The 23,007-nt window shown below is 46.9% G+C and overlaps 2 protein-coding genes across 12 annotated transcripts in view; one reads left to right on the top strand and one right to left on the bottom strand.

The window, feature by feature from the left end:
* The first annotated feature begins 588 nt into the window (after positions 1–588).
* LOC104846344 (SLAM family member 9-like) lies at positions 589–21,490 on the top strand. Of its 7 annotated transcripts, none has more exons than XM_064282823.1 (7): positions 589–718; positions 5,345–5,695; positions 9,084–9,356; positions 9,648–9,977; positions 10,081–10,347; positions 16,720–16,796; positions 19,916–21,490. In XM_064282823.1, exons 1-6 carry the CDS (start codon positions 670–672, stop codon positions 16,782–16,784), a joined length of 1,335 nt encoding a protein of 444 aa, XP_064138893.1. In that variant the 5' UTR covers positions 589–669; the 3' UTR covers positions 16,785–16,796; positions 19,916–21,490. The 7 variants fall into 7 exon arrangements, with proteins under 7 accessions (XP_064138893.1, XP_064138892.1, XP_064138898.1 ...); XM_064282826.1 differs by lacking the exons at positions 16,720–16,796; positions 19,916–21,490 and adding exons at positions 3,490–3,503; positions 12,221–14,417 and having other exon boundaries at positions 655–718; positions 5,425–5,695; XM_064282825.1 differs by lacking the exons at positions 16,720–16,796; positions 19,916–21,490 and adding exons at positions 3,490–3,512; positions 12,221–14,417 and having other exon boundaries at positions 655–718; positions 5,425–5,695.
* The window catches only part of SLAMF7 (SLAM family member 7), a 34,951-nt gene continuing 21,009 nt past the window's right edge, over positions 9,066–23,007 (bottom strand). Inside the window, exons 7-8 of one of the 5 annotated variants that reach the window (XR_010321579.1) lie at positions 9,289–9,410; positions 9,066–9,156 (exon numbers count right to left, since the gene is read on the bottom strand). Coding sequence is in view for 4 of the 5 variants with exons in the window: in XM_023554176.2 (XP_023409944.2) it covers positions 20,725–20,790 (66 nt within the window). In the remaining variant the exon portion in view is untranslated. Of the gene's footprint in view, positions 9,157–9,288; positions 9,411–19,473; positions 20,655–20,709; positions 20,791–23,007 lie in introns of those variants that run through there. The other 4 variants (XM_064282831.1, XM_023554177.2, XM_023554176.2 and 1 more) reach the window with 4 other exon arrangements.

Below are 23,007 nucleotides of genomic sequence, written 5' to 3'. Positions count from 1 at the left end.
AGCACCCAGGAATTCTAGGGCCATCCAGGAAGCTGAATTGCATAAGTCAAGTTATAAAAGTGAGAAATCTTAAGGGGTGTGTGGGGACAATCTAGAAGCTGATTGCAGTGATTGGAGTCTAAGGCATGAGACTTGGTGACAGGACATGAAGCCAGGGAGGTTGGCAGGGAGCAAGCTGATCAGGATTGTGATCCTGGACCTCAGCCTTTTAGGGTATGGGGGACCTCTGAAGGGTTTAAAGCAAGGATGTGCCATGGTCAACTCTGCTTTTAAATAGCTCCCTTTGGTGCCTCTCAAGGAGTCCTGGTTGTACAGTAGTTAAGTACTCAACTGCTAACCCAAAGGCCAGCAGTTCGAACCCATCAGCCACTCTGTGGGAGAAAGATGTGGCAGTCTGCTTCTATAATGATTTATAGCCTTGGATGCCCTATGGGGTAGTTCTACTCTGTCCTGTAGAGTCACTATGGGTTCGAATTGACTCAGTGGCAATTGGTTTTTGGTGCCTGTCACTGTTCTTTATTTTCATGGCTCCTTGTCCTCATATCTGTGACTCAAAATGACATGTGGTTAAAGTGGTGACGCTCTAAAAAGGAGAAATGTTTGTGGGCTGATACGTACTCACACACAGTCATCACCGTCTTGAGGCAGGTCAGTCTGCTGGTGGACGGTATGGGACTTTCTCCACAGTGGTCCTTGTTCCTCCTTGGGCTTTTCATGGGTAAGTCCACCCCCTCTACAACCTCCCAGGCACCTCTACCTGGCCTGTACGGTGGTTTATTCTAGGAATGGGTAAATTTCAGCAAAGATACTACTGCTATGGGAGCCAGGCTCTGTGCGTGTGTGTGTGTGTGTGTGCGCGCACCCTAAGCTCAGATTATGCAAGCCCAGACTGTGTCCTTGTCACCCTCACATCATCTCTTTTACTAATGAATCCCAAGGAGCCTGAGCATTTCTTGACTGGCTGAATGGAGGGGGCACAAGATGGAGGATCATCCCCGGCCACTTCCAGGACTACCCCATCACATCCTGCTGTCTTGAGCATGTTCCCGGGGACAGTCAGGTTTTTAAGGCTGCATATGGATGTGGTGCTTTGGGATTTGTGTCCTGTATCTGATCCTCCTGTGTCCCTTTCCCCTTCCTGCCAGTCCCTGAGAATCACCTTTCATTATGACATGGGCCCTCCATGTCCCATGATTAGCTTCAGTAGAGGATTTCACACCTGGTAGCTAGAGGAGTTCCTGTCCTTCTGGATTCTTACTACTAACCCCCACTTTCCAGGGACCCGAGAGGTGACGGGAGATGGTCTTGGAAACCGGAGCGAGAGGAACATAGCTCTGGAAATGTTCATGGTGAGGGGTGGGTTCTGCTCTTTGGTTTCCAAACTTCTGAGCTTTCACTTTTGCTCTTCTGTATGGGAAAAACCAATTAGCCTTGGCTATTAGGGTCATCTGCCTTCAGAGTTGTCCCCTCTCCAGCCTCTGATGGACCCTTACCTGTTGCCGTCAAATCGACTCTGACTTGTAGCGACCCTATAGGACAGAGTAGAACTGCCCCTCAGGGTTCCCAAGGAGCAGCTGGTAGATTTGAACTGCTGACATTTTGGTTACCAGCCAAGCACTCAACTACTGTGCCACCAGGGCTTGGATGGACCCTTAGATATACTTTGTAGTTTATAAAGAATTTCACTTAGATTTTTAAAAATGTGACCCCGCCCAACAATCTTGGGATATAGATAAGGCAGATGGTATCACCCTCATTTTACAGATGATGAGAGGTTAGGTGGTATCTTCTGGCAATCTCTGAAACTGAGTCAGTGCAGCCCCTATGTGGGAAGGCGACAGCAACAGGAAAACTTTCAGAGAACCACAACATCCTGACCAAAGTCACAGAACTGAAACTGAAGGGCTGGCTTCCTGTGATGCTCCTCTCTCCTGCGCTTTCCTCTCCCCTGTGGAACAAACATTTGTGAGCTTTCCTGCCTCGCGTGGTGTCCAGGTGGGCTCTTGGTGGCCACAGAGGCAACTCTTGGGTCTATCGTGAAAGAATGGGTAAGACAAATCTTGCCTTTAAAGAGGCAAGTTAAAAAACAAACTAACATTCCTCAGTTCATTCTAGAAACATTTTTGAGGCCTCGTGGTGTGCAAGACCTATGTTGTGTGTGCATGTGTGTGGTGTGGGGGAAAGGCAGCAGGCTAGTTAAGTGTGGCAGAGCTCTGCTGCAGGACTTAGGGCATGGGCTTTGGGATCGGGGAAGCCTGGGTTTCCAGCTGGACGCTGGTGCTGTCTAGTTGATGTCTTTGAGCAAATTTCTTAACCTCTTTGAGTTTCGTGTTCTTTGTCAGTAAAGTAGGAACAGTAATACCCACTTTGAAAGTTTGTTGGGAAGGCTAAATGAAATAATATGTATGAAGTGCTTTGCACAGCATCTGGCATTTGGGATTTGTGTCCTGTACCTGATTCCCTTCTGCCTCTTTCTCTTTCCCTGAATCTAGAAACAGGATTTGAACCAGAAAGCTCAACACCTACTCTACTGCACCTAACCACTGGGATAAACTACCCCATTTACTTTATTTTATATTCAGGTATTAATTCCATTCCCCCTTCTCTGGAAACCCTGGTGGTGTTAAGTGCTATGGCTGCTGACCAAAGGGTCAGCAGTTTGTATCCACCAGGCACTCCTTGGGAACTCTATGGGGGCAGTTCTACTCTGTCCTATAGGGTAACTATGAGTCGGAACCAACTCGACGGCAGCAGGTTTGGTTTTTTTGGGTTCCCCCTTCTCTCCTTGGGGAGCTTGTGGACTGTGGGGGAAGGCACACAACACAGTTATTATATGAGGCAGAATGAAGTAAATGCTTAAAACAAAAGAAGTCAACAAAAGCAGAGGCTGGAGGAAACCAGGGGAGGGGATGGCTGGACCAGAAATCTGGAATTCGGGTAAGGATCCAGACAGGAAGCAACACTTGAGTGGGAACTTGCTAGTTACGGCACTAGAGAGGCTCAAGGGCGAACAAACCTGCTTATTCAAGGTTGAATTCCTGCAGCCTCCGCTTCAGGAGAAGAGGAAGGTCTTCCCGGTGTCAGCACCACTCCGGCTGTGACCCCACTTTGGGATGATTGCCACTGGTTTGCACGACTCTCCAGGTGGAGCCAGAATCGTTCCGTAGAAGAAATGAACAGCTGAAAGTAGAGTGGATTCTGGGGTGGGCACACCAGGACACAGCACTTCCTGGCGGGCACACTCTCACCAGACAGCAACCACCCCCCACCCATCATCACAGTTATTGCCACCAGGGGCAGATTATCCAAGAGGCAAGGTAAGCACAGAGCTTACCTTGCTTACCTGATCAGCTGTAGTGAACGATTTCACTTTTTTTCACCACATCAAAGATTCTGCTTCTAGGTATGGCTGGCATCTGTCCCTCTCCCAACCCCACAGCACCTTCCTACAGAATCAAAGCCTCTTTTCAAATTTACAGTCCCTAACAGGGACGGATTACCAAGTAAGCAAGGTAAGCTGCTGAAACCCATGTGAAATTGTTCACTACAATTTAGTAAGAAAGCACAAGTAAGCCTGTGCTTACCTTGCTTACTGGGTCATCTGTCCCTGATCGCCACACTTCTTCTCAGTTCAACTTTTGGCAAAGAGCCTCACCCACCACCTGGCCTAGGAAACAGTGGTATAGCCAGTGCTTCCTGATCCCCAGGGAATCAGGACCAAGATCCCCGTCCCTGAGCCATGCTGCCTTTTCTTCCTAAACAACTGTGTAGCAGGCCTTGGCCAGGTTCATGGGACTGCATATCTGTGTTACAAAACTATTTTAACAGAAGCGGGTCAGGCTATTGGGGACTTTTTTTTTTTTAATTTCTCAATGAGGTGCCAACTAGCTTTGATGAGGGTGGGAAGAAGGTGCGTTCACCAGTTTATTCCAGTGATGCCTAAGTGTCTTTAATGATGCTAATAGTGAGGCATCTATTTGTATTATCTCATTTTGTCCTCACAAACCCCTAGAAGATGGCATTCCCTGTTTCGCGGGTGAGAAAACCAAGACTCAGAGGGGTTAAGCAGCCTACCCGAGATCACACAACTAGTCCATGGTGGAGCAAGTGTTTGAACTCGGTTGTCTGACTAGTGCCCTGGTAATTTACACTCTTCTCTCAAGTGCAGTATAGGCTGGTATTTAAATGCCTGTCCCACAGTCACCCTTAAACTGGCTTGGCCAGTATAGCGCAGTCCTCCTGCCCTAGAAAAATACAGTCCTGGAAAACCTGGCTGGCCCTCTGAGGAGCTGGCCTCTGTTTCAGAAGCGTCTGGACAGGCAACTACTGAGGCTGCTGCAAGGCTCTTCCTGCTGGCAGTGTTGTTGTTGTTGTTATTAGATGCTCGTTGAGTTGGTTCTAACTCTTAGTGACTCTGCGTACTACAGAAGGAAACACTGCCCGGCCCTGCGCCATCCTCACAATTGCTGTTATGTTTGAGCCTGCTGTTGCAGCCGCTGTGTCAATCCATCTCGTCGAGGGTCTTCCTCTTTTTCGCCCACCCTGTACTTTACCAAGCAGGCTGTCCTTCTCCAGAGACTGATCCCTCCTGTCAGTTGCATGTTGCTGTGATGCTGGAAGCTATGGCACCCGTATTCACATACCAACAGGGTCACCCTTGGTGGACAGGTTTCAGCTGAGCTTCCAGACTAAGGCAGACTAGGAAGAAGGACCCGGCAGTCTACTTCTGAAAAGAATTTGCCAGTGAAAACTTTATGAATAGCAGTGGAACATTGCTGGGAATGGGGCTGTGCTAAATGAGTTCTAGTGCTTTCCCAGGAATGGGCAAGAGAGTGACTCACAGTAACGGCAGAAATTACTCCCGCAGCTGCCTCTTAAAAACCCTCCTTACACTCCATTCCACTCACACCTGCAACCCTTAGGGCATCATTCATGCAATCATTTAATTATATGTTAATTAATCAATGTAAATACTGACGAACATTCTGGTATGAAGGAAAGGACACTGGCTTGTGTTCTAGTTTTAGTTCTAAATTCTTTGGGTCTCTGGTTCTCATCTGTAAAACGGGGAAAAAGAACCAAGGCCAATCCATTGCTGTTGAGTCGATTCTGACTCATAGCAACCCTATAGGACAGAGTAGAACTTCCCCGTAAGTTTTCCAAGGAGCAGCTAGTGGATTCAAACTGCCAACATTTTGGTTAGCAGCTGAGGTCTTAACCACTGTGACACCAGGGCTCCAAAATAAGGATGGTAATCCTTTACCTGACTAGATTTTAGGGTGGTTGCGATTCTTTGGCTTGGTCAGGCTGCCTCTGAAGCTGCCCCCCTGTTCTATGTCTGCAGGGCCAGGGGCTCCCCAAGAGGACTCAGCCCGTGTGGTGGTGACTGGGACCCTAGGGGGCTCTGTCACTCTTCCCCTGCAGTGGCCGTCTGATCTGGAGGTGGAGAGCATCTCCTGGACAACTCGCTCGGTCCCTGTGGCAATTGCCAGTGTAACCCTGGTAGAAGCTGGAGGACCAGACATCTTTCATCAGGCGGAAAACCGGTACTGGGGCCGTGTGAGTGTCACGGGCCCAGGCCGCTCTCTGCAGATCAGCAACCTGAGCAGCGAGGATGCAGGCTTCTATCGAGCCCACATTGACCTGAGGAGGTCCCCTGTCACCCATACCCGGGAGTACATTCTACAAGTCTATGGTGAGTGTTCTGGGGGTGTGTGGAGAGGGGGACAATGTCAGCCTTTCAGTTATTTTTAAAGCCTTCCCCACTTCCTTTTTAATAACATTTACAATTTTCTTTCTAATTGCACGAGTAACATATGCTCACTGTAAACAAATTTACAGCGGGATCACCTGGGAGAATCTCCTGAAAAATTGCAATGCCCAATACCTGCCATTGACCAATTGAGGCAGAGCTGTGGGATACATCATGGACAGAGAATGGGGTTTCAGGCTCTGAGAACTGGGTTTTGCCACAACCTTACTCGTGTGGTCTTGAGCTTCTTCATTGATAAAATAGGAATACTACCTTCTTGTGAGGAAAAAATACATGTGAAAGAGCCTTGTAAAACTCTACACAGATGTAAAGGATCATACTCCTTAAAGTACTTTTTTTCTTTTATTTAAGTTTCTTTTTTTAAGCCAGAGAAGCTATAAAAGAAGTAATAGGGGTAGCAAGCAAGTCCAAAGCCTGGCTGATTTGGCTGGTAAAGATAGAGCAAGCCCCTTCTAGGTTCAGTTTATTACCTATGTAGACATTGAAAGGAGGAGTAGCCAGAAGTGCCAGGTCTTTGGGTCCTTGTCCCACACACCAAAAAGTATGACACCCAAATGAAAGGGGCCAGAAGACTACACAGTTAGTTGAGGGAGACTCTGCTGCTGAAGAGCCCATTCTAGACTGTAGCTAAGTGGCTTCATCGTCTGCAGCTGTCCCCTGTGGTAAGTCTCTGGGTAGAGCAAATGGTTTGCACTCAGCTCATAACCAAAAGGTTAGGGATTCAAACCCACCCAATGGTACTTTGGAAGAAAGGCCCGGTGATCTGCTTCTGTAAAGATTACAGCCAAGAAAACCCTACAGAGCGGGTCTACTTTGTCACATGGGGTCCCCATAAGTTGGAATCAACTGGATAGCTTAGAGCAACAACAACATACCCTGCAGAAAACTTCATACCCCGTTATGACCTGGGAGGCAATGTGAAGCTGTGTCATGACAGCCTCCCAGGGGAGATGGGGGGTGATTGGGAGATGGCCTTGAGGTAGCTTCTTGCAGTAGCTCCTTGCCAGCCACCCATCCTCTTGTGTTCTGGGAGGATCCCAAGGCGTTTTGTCAAGACTCAGATTAGCTGTGGCTTCAGGCTTGGCCTGTGTGACCCATGTGGATATGTTCAAGGTCACAAGGATGCCCTGGCAGAGCTGCCCCTACAGTGAAAGTGAACAGGCAGGAAAGGCACAGATGATGAGTGAGGATGAACTCAGGAAAACTAACTGACGGGGGGAAGGCGGAGAACCTTCTCCGACGTTTTCCTTGGGTTATGTGAAGGGAAAGATTCCCGTTGGATGAAGGCATCTTTTTTGGTGGAGATGATAGCATTGCTCCCTGTCAGGGCTTGCGTGGTTGGCGAGAAAGCATTTTGGTTGTGAATCAGGCCTGGCCTGGTGAGAGCTGGCTCCTCACAACAAGATGAAGGTCAGCGATGGGGTGGGGTCTGCTAGGACCTGGGGTAGGACTGTTCACTGGGGTGGGCCCAGAGCTGGTGGAGAGCCCCTTACCATACTGATGGACCTCAGGGCAAGCCTGGCAGGATGGGCTCAGTATGCAGCAGTGCCGGGTTATATCTGGGAGGAGAAGGCTGTGTCCCTTGAACAGAGTGTGGGGTCTCCTCAGAGCTGCCCTCTGGGCTGACACCCAGCAGCAGCAACAATGGCAATGGGCCAGGCTTTTATCCTTGGGGTATTTCTCAGGTCATTTAAGTCTCACCACAGCCCTGTCAACAGACACTGAAAAACCAAAAACCTAACCCACTGCCATTGAGTCGATTCCAACTCATAGCGACCCTATAGGACAGAGTAAAACCGCCCCATATGGTTTCCAAGGAGTGGTTGGTGGATTCGAACTGCAGACCTTTTGGTTAGCAGTCATAGCAGCTGAGCTTTTAACCACTGCACCACCAGGGCTCTGCCACCAGACAGCAGACAGAACAGGGGTTTTTATTTCTAGGCTGAGGAAATGGAGCCTCAGAGAGAAAAAATGACATACCCGTGACCCAGAGCTAGAAAGTGGCAGAGTGGAATAGAACTCAGGGACCCTGACCCTGCACCCTGGCTCTTTGGGGTTTTGGTTTGTCACCATATTTATCTGCCTGAAGGAGATGGTGCTGAGGAGAAGCGGACCTGCAGAAAAAAGTCAAAAAGGATTTGGATCCCAGGGGCCGGTCTACAGAAGACACCCTGGGGAGAACCACAGAAAGTTACCCAGCAGTGAAAATCCGAGGGGTCACTCTGGGCCTGTAGGGCCCTGTTCTGCACAGTTAGGCCGCCCCTGGGGCTGCTGTCAGCTGTAGAGCAGAGCGGCCTTCTCCCACACTCTGTGATTTGGTTAGCTGTCTTGGTCGTCTGTGGTTCTGCCGCTGCTCTTGCTGTCTCTCCCCATTCCCACCTCTACCTCCACCCCTGCCCCCGCTGTGGCCTGGGGAGGCAGGTGGGCAAGTAACAACGTGGATACCTTTAGGGGAGCACCTGGGTGGATGGGCTTAGGAGAAAAGACAGTGGGATGGAGGACCAAGGAAGTGCAAGGCGGTGGGAGAAACCTCAGTGGCTCAGGGCCGCATCTCCAGAAGCCTTACTCAGCATCTGAAAGCTCAGTCAGTGTTGACTGTAAGGCCCCCTACTAGAGAAAGACATAATTACAGCACAGCTTCTTGCCTTTGGGTACATGTGTTGTTAACCGCCTTCAATCAGCCCCCGACTCATGGTGACTCCAGGCACAACAGAACAAAATGCTGCCTGGCCCTGCGCCGTCCTCATGAAAGACTGTTGAGATCCGCAGGGTTTTTACTGGCTGGTTTTAAAAAGCAGATCACCAGGCCTTTCTTCCTAGTCTGTCTTAGGTTGGAATCTCAGCTGAAATCCGTTCAACGTTATAGCAACACGCAAGCCTGCACTGAGCCTGAGGAAGGCGAGAATTTTACCACAGAGCCATCACTGGCCTGTGCAAGTACACATAGCCTTTTTCTATTCAATGCAGGGCTGGAGCCCAGGCCTTGGAGTCAGATCCACCTGGATTTGGGTCTTGGATTCACCACTTATTAGATGTGACTTTGGGCAAGTTGTGGTAAGCCCTCTGAGCCTATGAAATGGAGCAGATAATAGCACCTTCCCTACCTACTTCATTGGGTTGTTCTGGGAATAATGTGATATGAAGTGGGAGCACCAGCACAAAGGTGTGGGCAGGTCCTGCCTCTGTTGTTAGTCACATGTATTCAGGATGCTGTGGGGTCTTGGGCCCCACCGCCTGTGCCTTCTGCCCTGTGCAGGGGAGGCCCAGAGTGGCTTACCAGTCCTCAGTGTATTCCTTTCTCCACACACAGAGCAGTTGGCCCGGCCCCGTGTCACCCTCAGCTCCAAGATGTCTGAGAATCAACACTGTACCTTCATTCTGACCTGTGTGGCAGAAAGCAGAGGAGGTCCCATGACCTACAGCTGGACACCCCTGGGGCCCTGGACTGTTGTGTCCCACGGAGGGTCTGTCCTCAGTGTCTCCTTGAGGCCCAGAGACCGTGAGCTGACATTTACCTGTATGGTCCAGAACCCAGTCAGTAACAGCAGCTCCCACCCGGTCTCAGTGCCACACTTCTGTGCAGGTACCTGGCTCCTCAGTCTGCCTCGAGCCTGTGCACACATCCTACACAGCAGCTCTGGAGAGAACAGACAATGTGGATGAGGGGAAGCTCCTGCGGAGAGAGGGGCGGGGCTGGGGTGGAGGTTGGGGTCAGAGTACAGAGCAGGTGGTCCTGGGGGTGGAGCTGATGGGGAGGCTAGCCAGAAGCCACCTTTAGGGGTTTGGGCAAGAGGAGCCTGATGGGGCTACCAGACCTGGGCTGCTCATAGTGGGTAGGGAGACACCGAGTCTGTCATTTCCCTTCTGTCTGCAGGATCTGGAACCACAGTGGGGAAGACAGTGATTGGCACCCTTGGGGAGCCAGCCACTCTGCATCTGGAGCTCCCAGCAAGGCAGGAGGTAGAAAATGTCACGTGGAGCTCTCGAGGGCTTCTTGCTGTCTTGCGACCAGGACCAGGAGGCAAACCAGTCCTGGTTGCTGAGTCTCAGGAACCCTATACCAGACGATTGAGTGTCCCCTACCCTGGCTACTCTCTTCAGATCAGCCCTCTGAGGCTGCAGGACTCTGGCCTCTACAGAGCCCAGATAACTCTGCGTACTCCTCCAGTGAACATCACCAAGGATTTCACCCTGCGTGTCTACGGTAAGGTGGGGAAGAGGGCCCCCACTTGGACGTAACCTTTCCTCACCCTTGCTTGGCCAGACCAGAGCCTTCTCATAGCGTGAGCCTTCCCTTGTTGGCACAGAGAAGCTGCGGGAGCCCAACATCACTGCCAGCTCTGGGATCATGAATGATGGGACCTGCATCATCACACTCGTCTGCTCCCTGGACCAGGCTGGAGAGGATGTTCAATACAGCTGGGACCCCCATGGCCAGAGGGCAGTTGTGTCCCACGGGGGGACCACTCTCAGCATCTTCTGGAGATCTGGGGACAGTGACAGCTACTGCTGCACCATCAGGAACCCTGTCAGCCAGAGATCCCGCTCCATCCTGGCCAAGCCCCTCTGCTCAGGTAAAGCGCCTTCTCTGGGACCGTCTCCCTCCTGGGCAGCCTCTGCCCGTATTCTCAGAACCCCTACCTGCTGTCCTCAGGGCTCTAGGAGCAGTTGAAGAAACGGAGGGGCAGGATAGTCTTCAACAGGTAGTGTCTCTAGGGTGCCAGGAGATGAGGGGTCTGAAGCCACCATCCCAAGAGCCTCCCTCTGACTACCTGTCTCTCAGGTGTCCCCTATGCTTCCACTTGCTGTAGACGCAGCTGGGCATTCGGCTCATTCTTGGAACTCCCTGAAGGAAGGTGCTTCCCCATCCCCACTCAGTCTCAGGCCTGCAGAGCCCCCTTGGCTGTGTTCTCAGAGAAGCCTCAGCCTCTCCCTTGCCTGGAGCTCTGAGAGTGACCTGAGGCTGTGCTCCTCTGCTGAGCAAGCATGGCGCCTCTTGGCTTCCCCACCCCTTCCAACTCAGTCACAGGCTTTGGCAGGAAACCAGTTAAACCAACCCACGTTAGACCAAACATGCTTTCTCCCATTCTCTCATAGTCTGACTTCTAAAACAGTTGTCTCTGTTTGCTATCTCCAGTTCTTCATCAACCATTCACTCCTCAACCCCTTGCTGCTGGTTTCCCTCACCAGTGACATGCTGGTTGTTAAATGCAATGGCCACTCCTCATCTCTCTGTCCTGGGCTTCTCCATGGCACTTGACACCGTTGACATGCTCTCCTCAGCCACCGGGGATGCTCGTTCCTGGTACCTCTTCTGTCTGATTACAGCCCTTCTCAGGCCTCTCTCCACTCCCCTCGTTTCCCTCTGTTGCCCAAGACAGAAAGCTGGGGGTCCTCTAGAGCCCCTCCTTTTCCTCACCACTGCTACCTGCCATTGCTCATCAAAACCAAAAAACCAAACCTGTTGGTGTCGAGTCCATTCCGACTCATGGAGGCCCCAGTTGTTACAGAGTAGAACTGTTCCGGAGGGTTTTCTTGGCTGTAATCTTTACAGAAGCAGATTGCCAGGCCTTTCTTCCAAGGACTGCTGGATGAGTTTAAACCGCCAGCCTTTCCATTAGCTGCCAAGGGCAAACCATTTGAGCCACCCAGGAACAGCTATTGTTTATACTTTCTCTTTATTCCTTACCTGGACCACTACTGGCGCCTCCTAACTAGTCTTCCTGTTTCTAGTCTTTTCCCTCCCAATCACCCTGATTGCTGCAGAGGGTTAATTCTAAATCAGAGAAACACTTAAGTTACTTTTCTGCTTAAAACACTATGGTGTCTGCCCATGATCTAAGGTAAAGATGTTTTAGCAGCTATTCACTCATTTCAGCAACATGCATTTATTGAGCATCTATTACGCACCCTATGCTGCTCTAGCCATTGAGGATGCAGTGAAGAAGAGACCTGGATAAATTCTCAGCCCGAAGGGAACTCCCAATGTAGCGTGACTTACCATAATCACAATCTGCATTTTGCCTTCCAGTTATCCCCCATAAAAGACTTCAGGAGAGTACTGAGCATGTGGTATTATTGCCTTTGTTGATGTGTTTACCTCCTCCACTGAGCCATGAGTAAAGCCCATTTTACTTTTTTCTGTATTTCCAATATATAAAATGTAATAGATGGCAAAAGAAAAACTGTGCACCTGACAATTGTTTAATGAGCATAGTGTGCTGTGTGTCATGGGAGATGAGGAAGCATGGTAATTGGCTTCAGACCTTAATATTCTCCTCCCCTTTCTCTGGGGGCTGGAGGACAGATTCTCTCACTCAGTTTTCTAAAGGGGTTTCCTATCCACTCCTCTGGCTTTTCATCCCTGCAAATCCCTTTCCCATTCTCCCTGTCTTCCCATTCTTCTCTTTTATCCCAGTTTCTAACCTGTGGTCATCCTTCATTCAGCCTCCTTCCTACCCTGCTCCCTGAGGAAAGAATTTCTTCTCTTTGTGATCCTGGGAGCTTTGTGGATTAAATCGATTTGACCCTGACACATGAAGAAGCTGAGAGGAGGAATGCGAGAAAGTGGCCACCCTGTGAGATGCAGAGATACTGAAGTGTTTGCCAACGCTGCACTCCCTGATGCCAGCATCTCCAAATGTGTATGAGAAGGGACGTGGACATCGAAAAAGGCATAAAACCTATTTCATTTGCAAACTGAGTTCAAAAATACTAAGAAACTACTACATGCGTTCTGTTTAAAATAATCATTTGTTTTGTTTAAGTGTGTCCTAAAGTGTTCAGAAAGAAAAGGGGGCTTATTCATGTAAGAAAAATTAGACAGTTTGAAACATAAGAAGATTAATAAGCTGATCTAGTGTTTGTGCATATATTTTATTATTTTTTTGTTAATATTTCAATAAATGGGCTCAAGGGCCCAGCTTCAGCTTAAATGTTACCTCCTTGGAGCAAGCAGTCTTTTGCCTGTCATATATAAGTAGATCTTCTGATTATTCATAGTCGTTGTACCCAGTTCAATTTTGCCACAGCACTTATCGCAAATTGTAATTACATATTTATTTGTTCGTTGGCTTGTGTATCATCTGTTTCTTCCATAAGACCTCCAGCTCCATGAGTGCAGGAACTGTTTCTGTTTAGTTTACAATCGCATCCCTAGAGGATAGCAGAGTACTTGGCTTATGGTGGATACTTCATTATTTTTTCCATGAATGAATAAATGAATGGATGGAAGAGAGTAGAGAACAGTTTTTTTCTTAAGATTTTAAGACTATCAGAAGCTTCATAAAGATCTGGAACATATACCATTTCGTGTTTTCCTTTCTCTTTCTGCTTTTGATCGAAAGAAGAAAAAAACGGGATTTTCGTCCTAAAAAAGTTCCTTGAACGCTCAATAGTTAGCAAAAGAAAAAAAGGTTAAAATAAGAAGAAAATCATTTCTAGAAAGTTTTGACAGCAAGCTGCTCTGAAGTGTTAAACAGGTTGATCTAGAGCTTGAACCTGGTGGCCAATGGTTAAGCGCTTGACCGCTAACCAAAAGGTTGACAGTTGGAACCCACCCATTGACTTCAAGGCGGAAAGACCTGGGGATCTCATTCTGTGAAGATCACAGCCAAGAAAACCCTACAGGACGGTTCTACTCTGTCACGTGCCGTCAGTATAAGTCGAAATCAACTCAACACACCTAACAATAACAACAACAGAGTTTGAATCATATACAAGCAACTGACCAAATTTGGGCGAGTTATTTTCCTGAGAGAAAGATCATGAACTCCTCCTCCCTTTCCTCCCTCTGAGCTGATTCCCTTGTTTCCTATTTCACTTACAGTGAAGATTGACATGTTCCACCCATTATACACAGGCTTCAATCAGGTTGTTAGCAATTGATTCTGAAATATAGCCAGGATGACAAGATATTTAAGAAAAGCCTCGAACATGAAAGACAGACACCAAACCAAACAAATTAGAAGAAAAGGGGGACTTGGAAGAAGAGAGATAAGGCAGGGAGCTGAGGAAAGTGAAATTAAAAGCCCCACATCTGTAATTAATATTCTCAAAGAGATATGAGAGAATATTCCGTCTATGAAACAGGAAGAGAAAGCCAGAATAAGAAGAATCAGAAAGAACTTTAGAAAATAAAAAATTGACAGAAAAAAAGAAAATGAAAAATCAATGGAAAAATTGAAGGATTAAGTTGAGTAATCCCTCAGAAAGTAGAACAAAGAGATGAAAATTAGAAAGAAAAGATAGTTAGACAATCAGTCCAGAAACCCCAATATCTGAATAATACAAGTTCCAGAAAGAGAGAACGGAGAAAACAGAGGGGAGAAATTTAAGAAAGCAATAATGTAAAATTATTTTTTCAAACTAAAAAACACATGCTCCTATATTGAAAGGGCCAAGTTGATTCCCAGAATAATTAATAATGATAATTTAAAAAAGACCCACATTAAATCACAAGATTATGAAATAGTGGGACACCAGGAATAGAGAAAAGCTTCTCAATGGTTTCAGAGAGGAAAAAAAAAAAAAAAGATCACAAATAAAAGATTGGGTATGAGAATGGCATGAAACTTCAGTAGTTCCAGAAGCCAAAAGACAATGGAGCAATGCCTTTAAAACACTGAGGGAGAATGATTTTCAGCTCAGAATTCTTATCAGTCAAACCAATTAGCATTCAAACTAACCATCAATGTTTAGACGAAGATACAGACTATGTCAGGCCTTCAGAGGATCAGAAATTGGCTTCCCAAGCAGTGTTTCTCAGGAAGCTACTGGAAGACATGCTCCTCCATAGAAGGGCAGTAAACTGAGAGAAAGACAAGGCATTCAGGAAACACGAGAGAGGGGAAGGGACATCTTGGGATGCCAGATTGCAGAAGTCTCAGAGTGAGAGCTGGGCAGCAGGACCAGAGAGGATCCAGTCTGGATGGGGGTAGAAGTCCAAGCTCTGGAGGCATAGAAAAAAAGGCATTGCTAGATTGCTTGGATTGTCTGATGTATTTGACCATATTGAGATAAGCGCTACATATTGAGATAAATATTTATAAAACCCACTGCCATCAAGTTGATTCTTACTTATAGAGACCCTATAGGACAGAGTACAACTGCTCTGTAGGGCTTCCAAGAAATGGCTGGTGGATTCAAACTGATGGCCTTTTGGTTAGCAGCCTGAGCTCTTAACTACTTTGCCACGGGGGTTCTGTGTATATATATTATTATTGTTACTATATATAGATTATTTTGAAAAAAAAACTAAAATATTAAGAGGACACACACAAAGAGGCAAAGAACACAAAAAAGAAAATTCAAAGGCCTAGGAAATTGACTAGAAGAAAACAGGAAGGCTTAGACTGGAGTCAAGGTGCTGAGGAAGGAGACTGCAGGAAGAAAGAACAGTGTGAACAAAGATGCAGACATTACCCAGCAAAATTTTTAGATGAAGCAAATAAACTGAATTACAATTGGATATCTTGTTATTAACTATAGCTTCAAAGTAGGGATTCAACAAAATTCAACATCACAAACTATTCAAACTAGCTAGTATTTATGCTTATTGAAAACATAATGAAAATTTCACAGCTGGGGAAGGTAGTTCCAGGACTGTCAGCTGTCTCACGTATTGCAGCGTCCAATCAGCACGATCCCCGAACAGAAACACACAGCTGTCTGAGGCGCAGGCGTGCAGGTGTAAAGCTACATCATGGGCACTGTTCACCTTTTGCACCTGGATGGAACCGGTACCCCTTACTCATGGGCCACAGCCTGGGACTGAGGAACCAGTACCCCTACTCATGGGCCACAACCGGAGATTGAAACGTGAAGGGGGAGGAAGGATCAGTTCAATGTTTGTTTTAGAGATCTTGGAGAAGTCACCAATGTTTTGTGGGAGTGGAATGCTTCATCCTCCAGTCCCCAGATTGAGGCTGGATAGTAAAATGGGAGGCGAATTTCTGATGGCAAAAGGTCCTGAATTACTGAAAGCCTTGAGATCCCCAGAGGAGGAAAGGGTCAAACCCTTACCCTTATACATAAAAAGCTAGGGAAGTGGGTGTTTATTGGAAGTTGTTTTAGGTGTAAGGTGCCAACTGTGTGTATCCAAGTGTCTCCTGTGGCCAGAGGGAGCTGCTGTGTGACTGGAAGAAGTGAGGGTAGGGAGGAATAGGAGGGAACCACTAACTGATCCTCAGGAATGTATTAAGGAACCCTGGTGGCGGAATGGTTAAGAGTTGCCCTTCTAACCAAAGGGTCAGCGGTTGGAACCCACTAGTGGCCCTGCAGGAGAAAAGGCCCGTCAACCTGCTCCCATAAAGATTACAGCCTAGGAAACCCTATGGGGCAGTTCTACTCTGCTATATAGGGTCACTATGAGTAGGAATCAACTGGATGGCAAGCGACAACAACCAGTTGCTGTATACTTGACCCAGACTCATGGCAACTCCATGTGAATCAGAGTAGAACTGTACACCACAGGGTTTTCAATGGCTAATTTTTCGGAAGTAGATCGCTAGGTTTTTCTTCGGACACACTTCTGGCTGGACTCGAACCTCCAACCTTTGGCTTAGTAGTCGAGTGAGTTAGCCATTTACACCATCTGGGGACTCCTACCGTCCTGTGAGTAAGTTGACAGTTCAGATTACTCAGAAAAAAATTATTGGAAAGGCTTCCTCAGCTTTTCATAACTGCAGAAGAAATATTTCCACAATCGGCCTTCTTCAGTCTTACTGTCCCCCTCTCCCTATCTGCACCCTGAACTACAGCATTAAAGCACCACGTAGCTATAGGCGCTCCTTTTTCTTTCTCTATTTGGCTCCGACTCATCCTGCTAGGCTTGGTTTAAATATCACATCACATGCGAAGACTTCCCTCCTCCCTGTTCTTCTAATTCTTTATCCAAGTTCAAACTGTGTCTAACTGCTTATTGACCCATCTGTTTTTCCCATTAGATGAGCACTCCTTGACCTTACTCATCTCTGCTTCATCCCAAGCGTCTGACCATGGCACATACTAAAGGCTTGTTGAAGTGAGTCAATGAACCGGAGCGGGGTGGGGGGGCGGGGGGACGGAATTAATTAAAATCTCTGTGGGAGAAGGAACTCATCCTTTTTTTTTTTTTTTTGCCTACCGCACAGTTCTGGGTCTGGGGATGGGGGAGGAAGTATTCACACCTCTGCTAATAGTTATTTGAAATTATGCGGAAATGGACACAAAATTCAGGAGTATCTGTATCCTTTCTTCTCTTATTCTTAAGGGTCTTCCATGTCTTTTAGGGCAGTTATATTTTGCCTTCAAAACTTTTTTTTCCCCCCTGACTGTACCGTAAAAAGATAGATTGTTACAGCAGTATTCTTCTCTCTGAAGACTTTGAGAAGTTTCCTCCTGCTAAACTACCCTACCAGGTGGTGGATTTGCTTCCTGGAATTACTGTTTTTCCCCAGTGTTGGTGAATCTTAATGTGCAGTTGTTTTCATAAGGCTTTATATTTTATTGAAAAAAATTCACTAGAAAATTGGCCAAATTTGTGCATGGCTTGCCAGCTGGAGCCACCAGGGGGTAGCAGTGAGCTGATTCAGGGCTTACCGTGTGACTGGAAATCCTGATGTTGCCACCAGCTTGCCTCGTGGCTTTGCTTTTGTAATTCTCCCTCTCTGGGTTTCCACTTTCTCATCTGTGAAATGAGGAAGTTGGGCCAGGAGCTCCTTAAAGTCTCTTGCATTTTTAAGATTCTGTGTATCTATGGGAAACCCTGGTGGCATACTGGTTAAGAGCTACGGCTGCTAACCGAAAGGTCGGCAGTTCAAATCCACCAGGCACTCCTTGGAAACCCCATGCGGCAGCTCTGCTCTGACCTATAAGGGTCGCTGTGAGTCGGAATCGGGTTTGGTTGGTTTGGTGTGTCTATGAGTTTGGTTCAGACTGGTGGAGTCAAAACAGACTCAGCAGAGAAGGTCTTGGAAGCTAAGGTTTAAATAGAAGAATTTATCTGAAAGCTCCATTAAACACACTTGCAATTCCATGACGTTCTGTTCTACTGAAATAGTCTTTAATTCTGGGGGCAGCATATATTACTGGGGTGGGGGCAAGGGGAGAAGCAGACCCTAGCTTGTCTCCACAAAGCTTGCCCGAGGGAAAATGAGGAGTCTCTGGTTGGAGCAAACAGTTTATGGGCTCGGCTGCTAATCGAAGTGTTGGAAGTTCACATCCTCCCAGAGGTGTCTGGGAAGAAAGGCCTGGTGATCTCTTCCAAAAAATCAGTCCTTGAAAACCCTATGGAGAACAGTTCTATGCTGATACTCATGGGGCTGCCATGATTTGGAATCATCTCCATGGCAACTGGTCAGCCTAAGACAGTGAGTAGGATGCTCAGATGGGTAAAACCGTCGACTGCAGAACACGAGAAACCAGTGCAGGATGTTACTTAAAGAAGATGAGAAATCAGTGCAGGGAGTAATGCCTGCCATCTAATAAAAGGGACTTTGTGGAGAAATCCCTCCTAACTGATGTCTGTCTGTGGTGCAGTGGTTAAGAGCTCCGGTAAGCTATGACTGCTAACCAAAAGGTCAGCAACTCCAATCTACAGCCACTCCTTGGAAACTCCATGGGGCAGTTCCATCCTGTCCTATGAGTTGCTGTGAGTCAGAAATGACTTGATGGCAATGGGTTTGGTTTTTCTTTTGGTTTTACGTAAAAAACCTATTCATCAATTTAGGGCCTTGCAAAGAAAAAAAAAAAAGTTTGCTGATCTTTAGCCAATATTTACCCTAAAACATTCCCTTTTCTCTCAAAGGCTATTACTCTCCCAACCCCCTTCTGATTGAATCATGTCTATTTTTGCTCAACCAAAAAAAAAATTCCGACTCATAGCAACCCTAAAGGACAGAGTAGAACTGCCCTATAAGGTTTCCAGGGAGCAGCTGGAGCATTCAAACTGCCAATCTTTTTTAGTTAGCAGCTGTAGGTTTTAACCATCGAGTCACTCAGCCACAGACTTTCTTTTGCAGTCCACACCTGTTACCCTTTACTGGCTAGACCTCTCTGCCAGCTAGCGAGCTTTGCCACAAGACTGGGAGCTTCTTCAGCGGAGGGTCTCAGCGCTTTCTTCTTTGTGTATAGAGCTCCCAGCATCTGGCGGAGAAACAAATTCTGAGGAGTGGTCCAGAGCCAGAGCTCTGGGATCAGTCGCTTGGGTTCCCCTCCCTGTTCCACCACTGTGGACTTGGCGAAGTGGCTCAACCTCTTTAATTTTTGGTCTCCTTGTCTGTAAAATGGGAATAACAATAGTACCTGCTTGATAGAGGTATTGCAAGGCGTTAATGAGCTAATTTATGTCATGCGTTTAGCACAGGCTCGTTTTTACGTAGGGGTTCAACAGATGTTAGCCATCATCATCCTATTTGTTGCTTAAAGGAGGGGCATAAAATTAAATAATATCCAAATAGTTATGCTTATTTTATTCAGTATTTTTTTTTTTATCCTATGGGGGAGGAAGAGAGACAGAGTTAGAGAAATATGTAAGACCAAAGAACCAAACCTGTTGCCGTCTAGTCGATTCTGACTCATAGTGACCCTATAGGACAGAGTAGAACTACCCCCGTAAGGTTTCCAAAGAGTGGCTAATGGATTTGAACTGCTGACCTTTTGGTTAGCAGCTGAGGTGTATATAGGGGAGGAAAAAAAAAAAAAAAAAAGCATGGGAGAGAGACAAAGAGCCACAACATCAGCACAGAGTACCTACAGGCTATGGCAAGGAGGGGCAGCAGAGAACACTTTGTTCATTTGCTAAGTATTTATTGAGCACAGACGGTGCAGTGGTTAAGAGCTATAGCTGCTAATGAAAAGGTCGACAGTTTGAATCCACTAGCTGCTCCTTGGAAACCCTTTGGAGCGTCTCTACTCTGTTCTGTAGGGTTGGAATCTACTCAACAGGTTTTTTTTTTGTTTTGTTTTTTGCACACTGTAGGTTCTAGGGAGCCCTGGTGGCATGGTGGTTAAGAGCTAGGGCTGCTAATCAAAAGGTTGGCAGTTCGAATCCACCAACTGCTCCTTGGAAACCCTATGGGGCAATTCTGCTCTGTCCTATAGGGTTGCTATGAGTCAGAATTGACTTGATGGCAACGGGTTTGGTTTGTTTTTTTTTGATAGGTTCTAAAAGGAGCCCTGGTGGTGCAGTGGTTGTCCACCATTTTATGTGATTTTCCTATATGTAGTAAATCCTATCACCATGATGTAATAAAAAGGATTAGCGGCAATTATATTGATGAGGTCTACAAGATCAAAAAAAAACCTTAGATAGTGTTTTAAGCCAATCTCTTTTGAGATATAAAAGAGAGAAGCAAGCAGAGAGACAAGGGAACCTCCTCCCATCAAGAAAGCAATGCCAGAAGCAGAGCGCATCCTTTACACCTGAGGTTCCTGTGCTGAGATGCTCCCAGACCAAGGGAAGACTGATGACAAGGACCTTCCTCAAGAGCCAACAGAGAGAGAAAGCCTTCCCCTGGAGCTGGCGCCCTGACTTCGGACTTCTAGATTACTGGACCGTGAGAGAATAAACTTCTCTTTGTTCAAGCTATCCACTTGTGGTCTTTCTGTTAGGGCAGCACTAGATGACTAAGGCACCTCCTAAGTATTTTGCCTGCATCCACCCTTGACCCCCTACAATCTGTTTCCCATACTGCAACCCAAGAAACTTTAGAAGCACAACTCTCTCTGCTCTAGCCATACTGACTCCCTTTGAGGCCCTCCCACTATATGCCTTGCACATGCTCTTCCTTCTGACTAGAAGGGGGTGTTCACTGACTCCCCTCTCCATTTGTATAAGTAGCTCCTACTCATCTGTAGGTTTCAGCTCAATCTTCGCAGCTTCCAAGAAGCCTTTCTGGACCTAGGAAAATAGGTGGTACTTAGTAGTGTGGTAGTTAGTACTCCCACATACCTCTCTTTCACAGCAGTCATCATAGTTGCAATATAATTTGAAGGATAATTTGAGTGTCGGTCTCCCTCATTAGAGTGTTAGCACCCTGAAGGTAAAAAAACCAAAACCGTTGCTGTCGAGTCAATTCTGACTCATAGCGACTATATAGGACAGAGTAGAGACCTCTATTTTGGCTCACAGGTTTTATTCCCTGTGTTTAACGTAGTGCCTGCACCTAGCGGTGTTCACGGTGTTGTTAAGTGAATAAATGCATATGTGGTGAAAGAGTGAGTGAACACTGCCTGAAAGGGTGCAGACACCTTCTTTACTTCCCCACCAGAGGTTCTATTTTTGAGAAGTTGGCCCTCATGCTTCAGAGGCCCCAATCACACAGCTTTGGGGGCTGTCTGTGGTGGGCCTGTGAGGCAGGAGGTAACTTCCTGGCATGGTGTGGTGGTTTCCTTTGCTTGCTGGCTGAGCTCATGATGCAAAGGCTCGTTCTGCAGCCAGCTTTGGGACAGATCGTATTGAGTATCCAGACCCTAGATCTTTTGGTCTCTCTGGGCCCCATTTTCCTCACCAGTAAAATACGGTGACTAATCCTGATTACCTTACCATCTGAACTGGCTCTGAGGAGAGGAGGTCAGGAGCAATGGAGTCATTCTAAGGTGCAGCAGTCCCTGCTCTTCACCTCCCCCATCTTCGCCCACTCTGCGGCTCCTAACACTTCGAGCCACCTTCTCTGAGGGAGAGCCATCTGTTCCACTGATCACACTGGTGGGCTTCTTTGCTTCTCCCCACCTCGTTCTCACTCTGAGAAGACACTTCCTTTCCATCCTCCCTCACCCTGCCCTCAACAAGTGGTCTCAGACTTTCCCCTCAGCTCCTCACAGTGGGCAACAGTTTCCCCCCACCCTCCCTGCTGCATATTTATTTCAAACTGTTTCACCACATTATATAATACATGTTCTCTCTTTAAAGAGCATTTAGGAAAGGAAGACAAACAGGCTAAAGCCAAGCCACCTAAGATTTCACCCTCCCAAACAACCAGTGCTAACGTTTTGATGTATTTCCTTCCAAGGTTTTCTCACGTGTAAGAGCTTTTTAAACATACTTGTAATCACACAGTACCTTAGTATTTGAGTTCTACTTTTTCCACTTATGATGTCATACCATAATCTATGTTATTTACGGAGGTTTACATTTCTTACTTCTTAATATCTGAGTTTACTTACCCTTCCCTATGGTCAGACTCTTTTTTTTTTATGGTCAGACTCTTAGGTAGTTTCCAGAATTTTACTATTACGAACAGTACAATAATGCATGTTTATGTACATAAATCTTGCTAGTGCCTTTTTGAGATAATTTCTCAATCCCATTCCTGCATAAGAAGCATTTTTTTTTTTTTTAGTTCTTTCAACACTTGGGGGAAAACGAATTCCTGCTCTTCTCTCTTCCTGCGTCTCTTTACTGTAAGCCTGATGCCTCTCTTTTAAGCGCTGATTCTCTATTTTAGTGCTTCTGTCTCTTATTCAACAAGACTTTCAGGATGTCATAACCACTCTTTTTATGTACTGTATCCTTCCCCAAGCATCATGTGCCATGTAGGAATCCCTTAAACCAAAAAAACCAAACCAGTTTCTGTTGAGTTGATTCCGACTCATGGTGACCCTACAGGACAGAGTAGAACTGCTCCATGGGGTTTTTAATGGGCAGCTGATGGATTTGAACTGCTGACCTTTTGGTTAGCAGCTGTAGCTCACTGGAGCTCTTAACCACTGCACCACCAGGAATCGCCTACTGTGTGCCAAATACTTACACTAGTTTCATTTAATCCCCACATTGCAAGCTCTGTAAAGGTTTTAGGGATTCGAAAACAGAACTTTACAGAGCCCAAGTTGTTGGCCAGGGTTGCTCAGTTTGTAGGGTGATTTGGACCCAGGCCTGTCTGTCTTCAAATCTAGGTCCTTTCCTTGAACCTTGTTTTCCCTGCACTCTGCAGTGGATGGTGGGCCGTGGGAAAGGCACTGCTTCTGTTCCAGCTTGGTTCTGCCACACTGAAGTGCTAAACTGCCGGCAAGTCTAGTTTCTCTGGGTCTCTATTTCGACATCCTGAAACTGGTCATATGTACCCTAGTCAGTTTTTCTCATGTGAGTCATATAAGACTCTACGGAACAAATTTACATGAAAGCAACTGCCCCCTAGTGGGGAACTGGGGGGCTCGAGGTGTCAGAAGACTTGCCTGTGGTTGAGAAGTTCAAGAAGATGCAAAATGCTAGCGGAATCTGAGTGATATGCTTTCTCCAATGCGGCCTGGTAAAT

The sequence above is a fragment of the Loxodonta africana genome, chromosome 3, assembly GCF_030014295.1.
Source record: "Loxodonta africana isolate mLoxAfr1 chromosome 3, mLoxAfr1.hap2, whole genome shotgun sequence".
NCBI lineage: Eukaryota > Metazoa > Chordata > Mammalia > Proboscidea > Elephantidae > Loxodonta > Loxodonta africana.
This window is presented reverse-complemented; position numbering and strand designations above follow the sequence as displayed.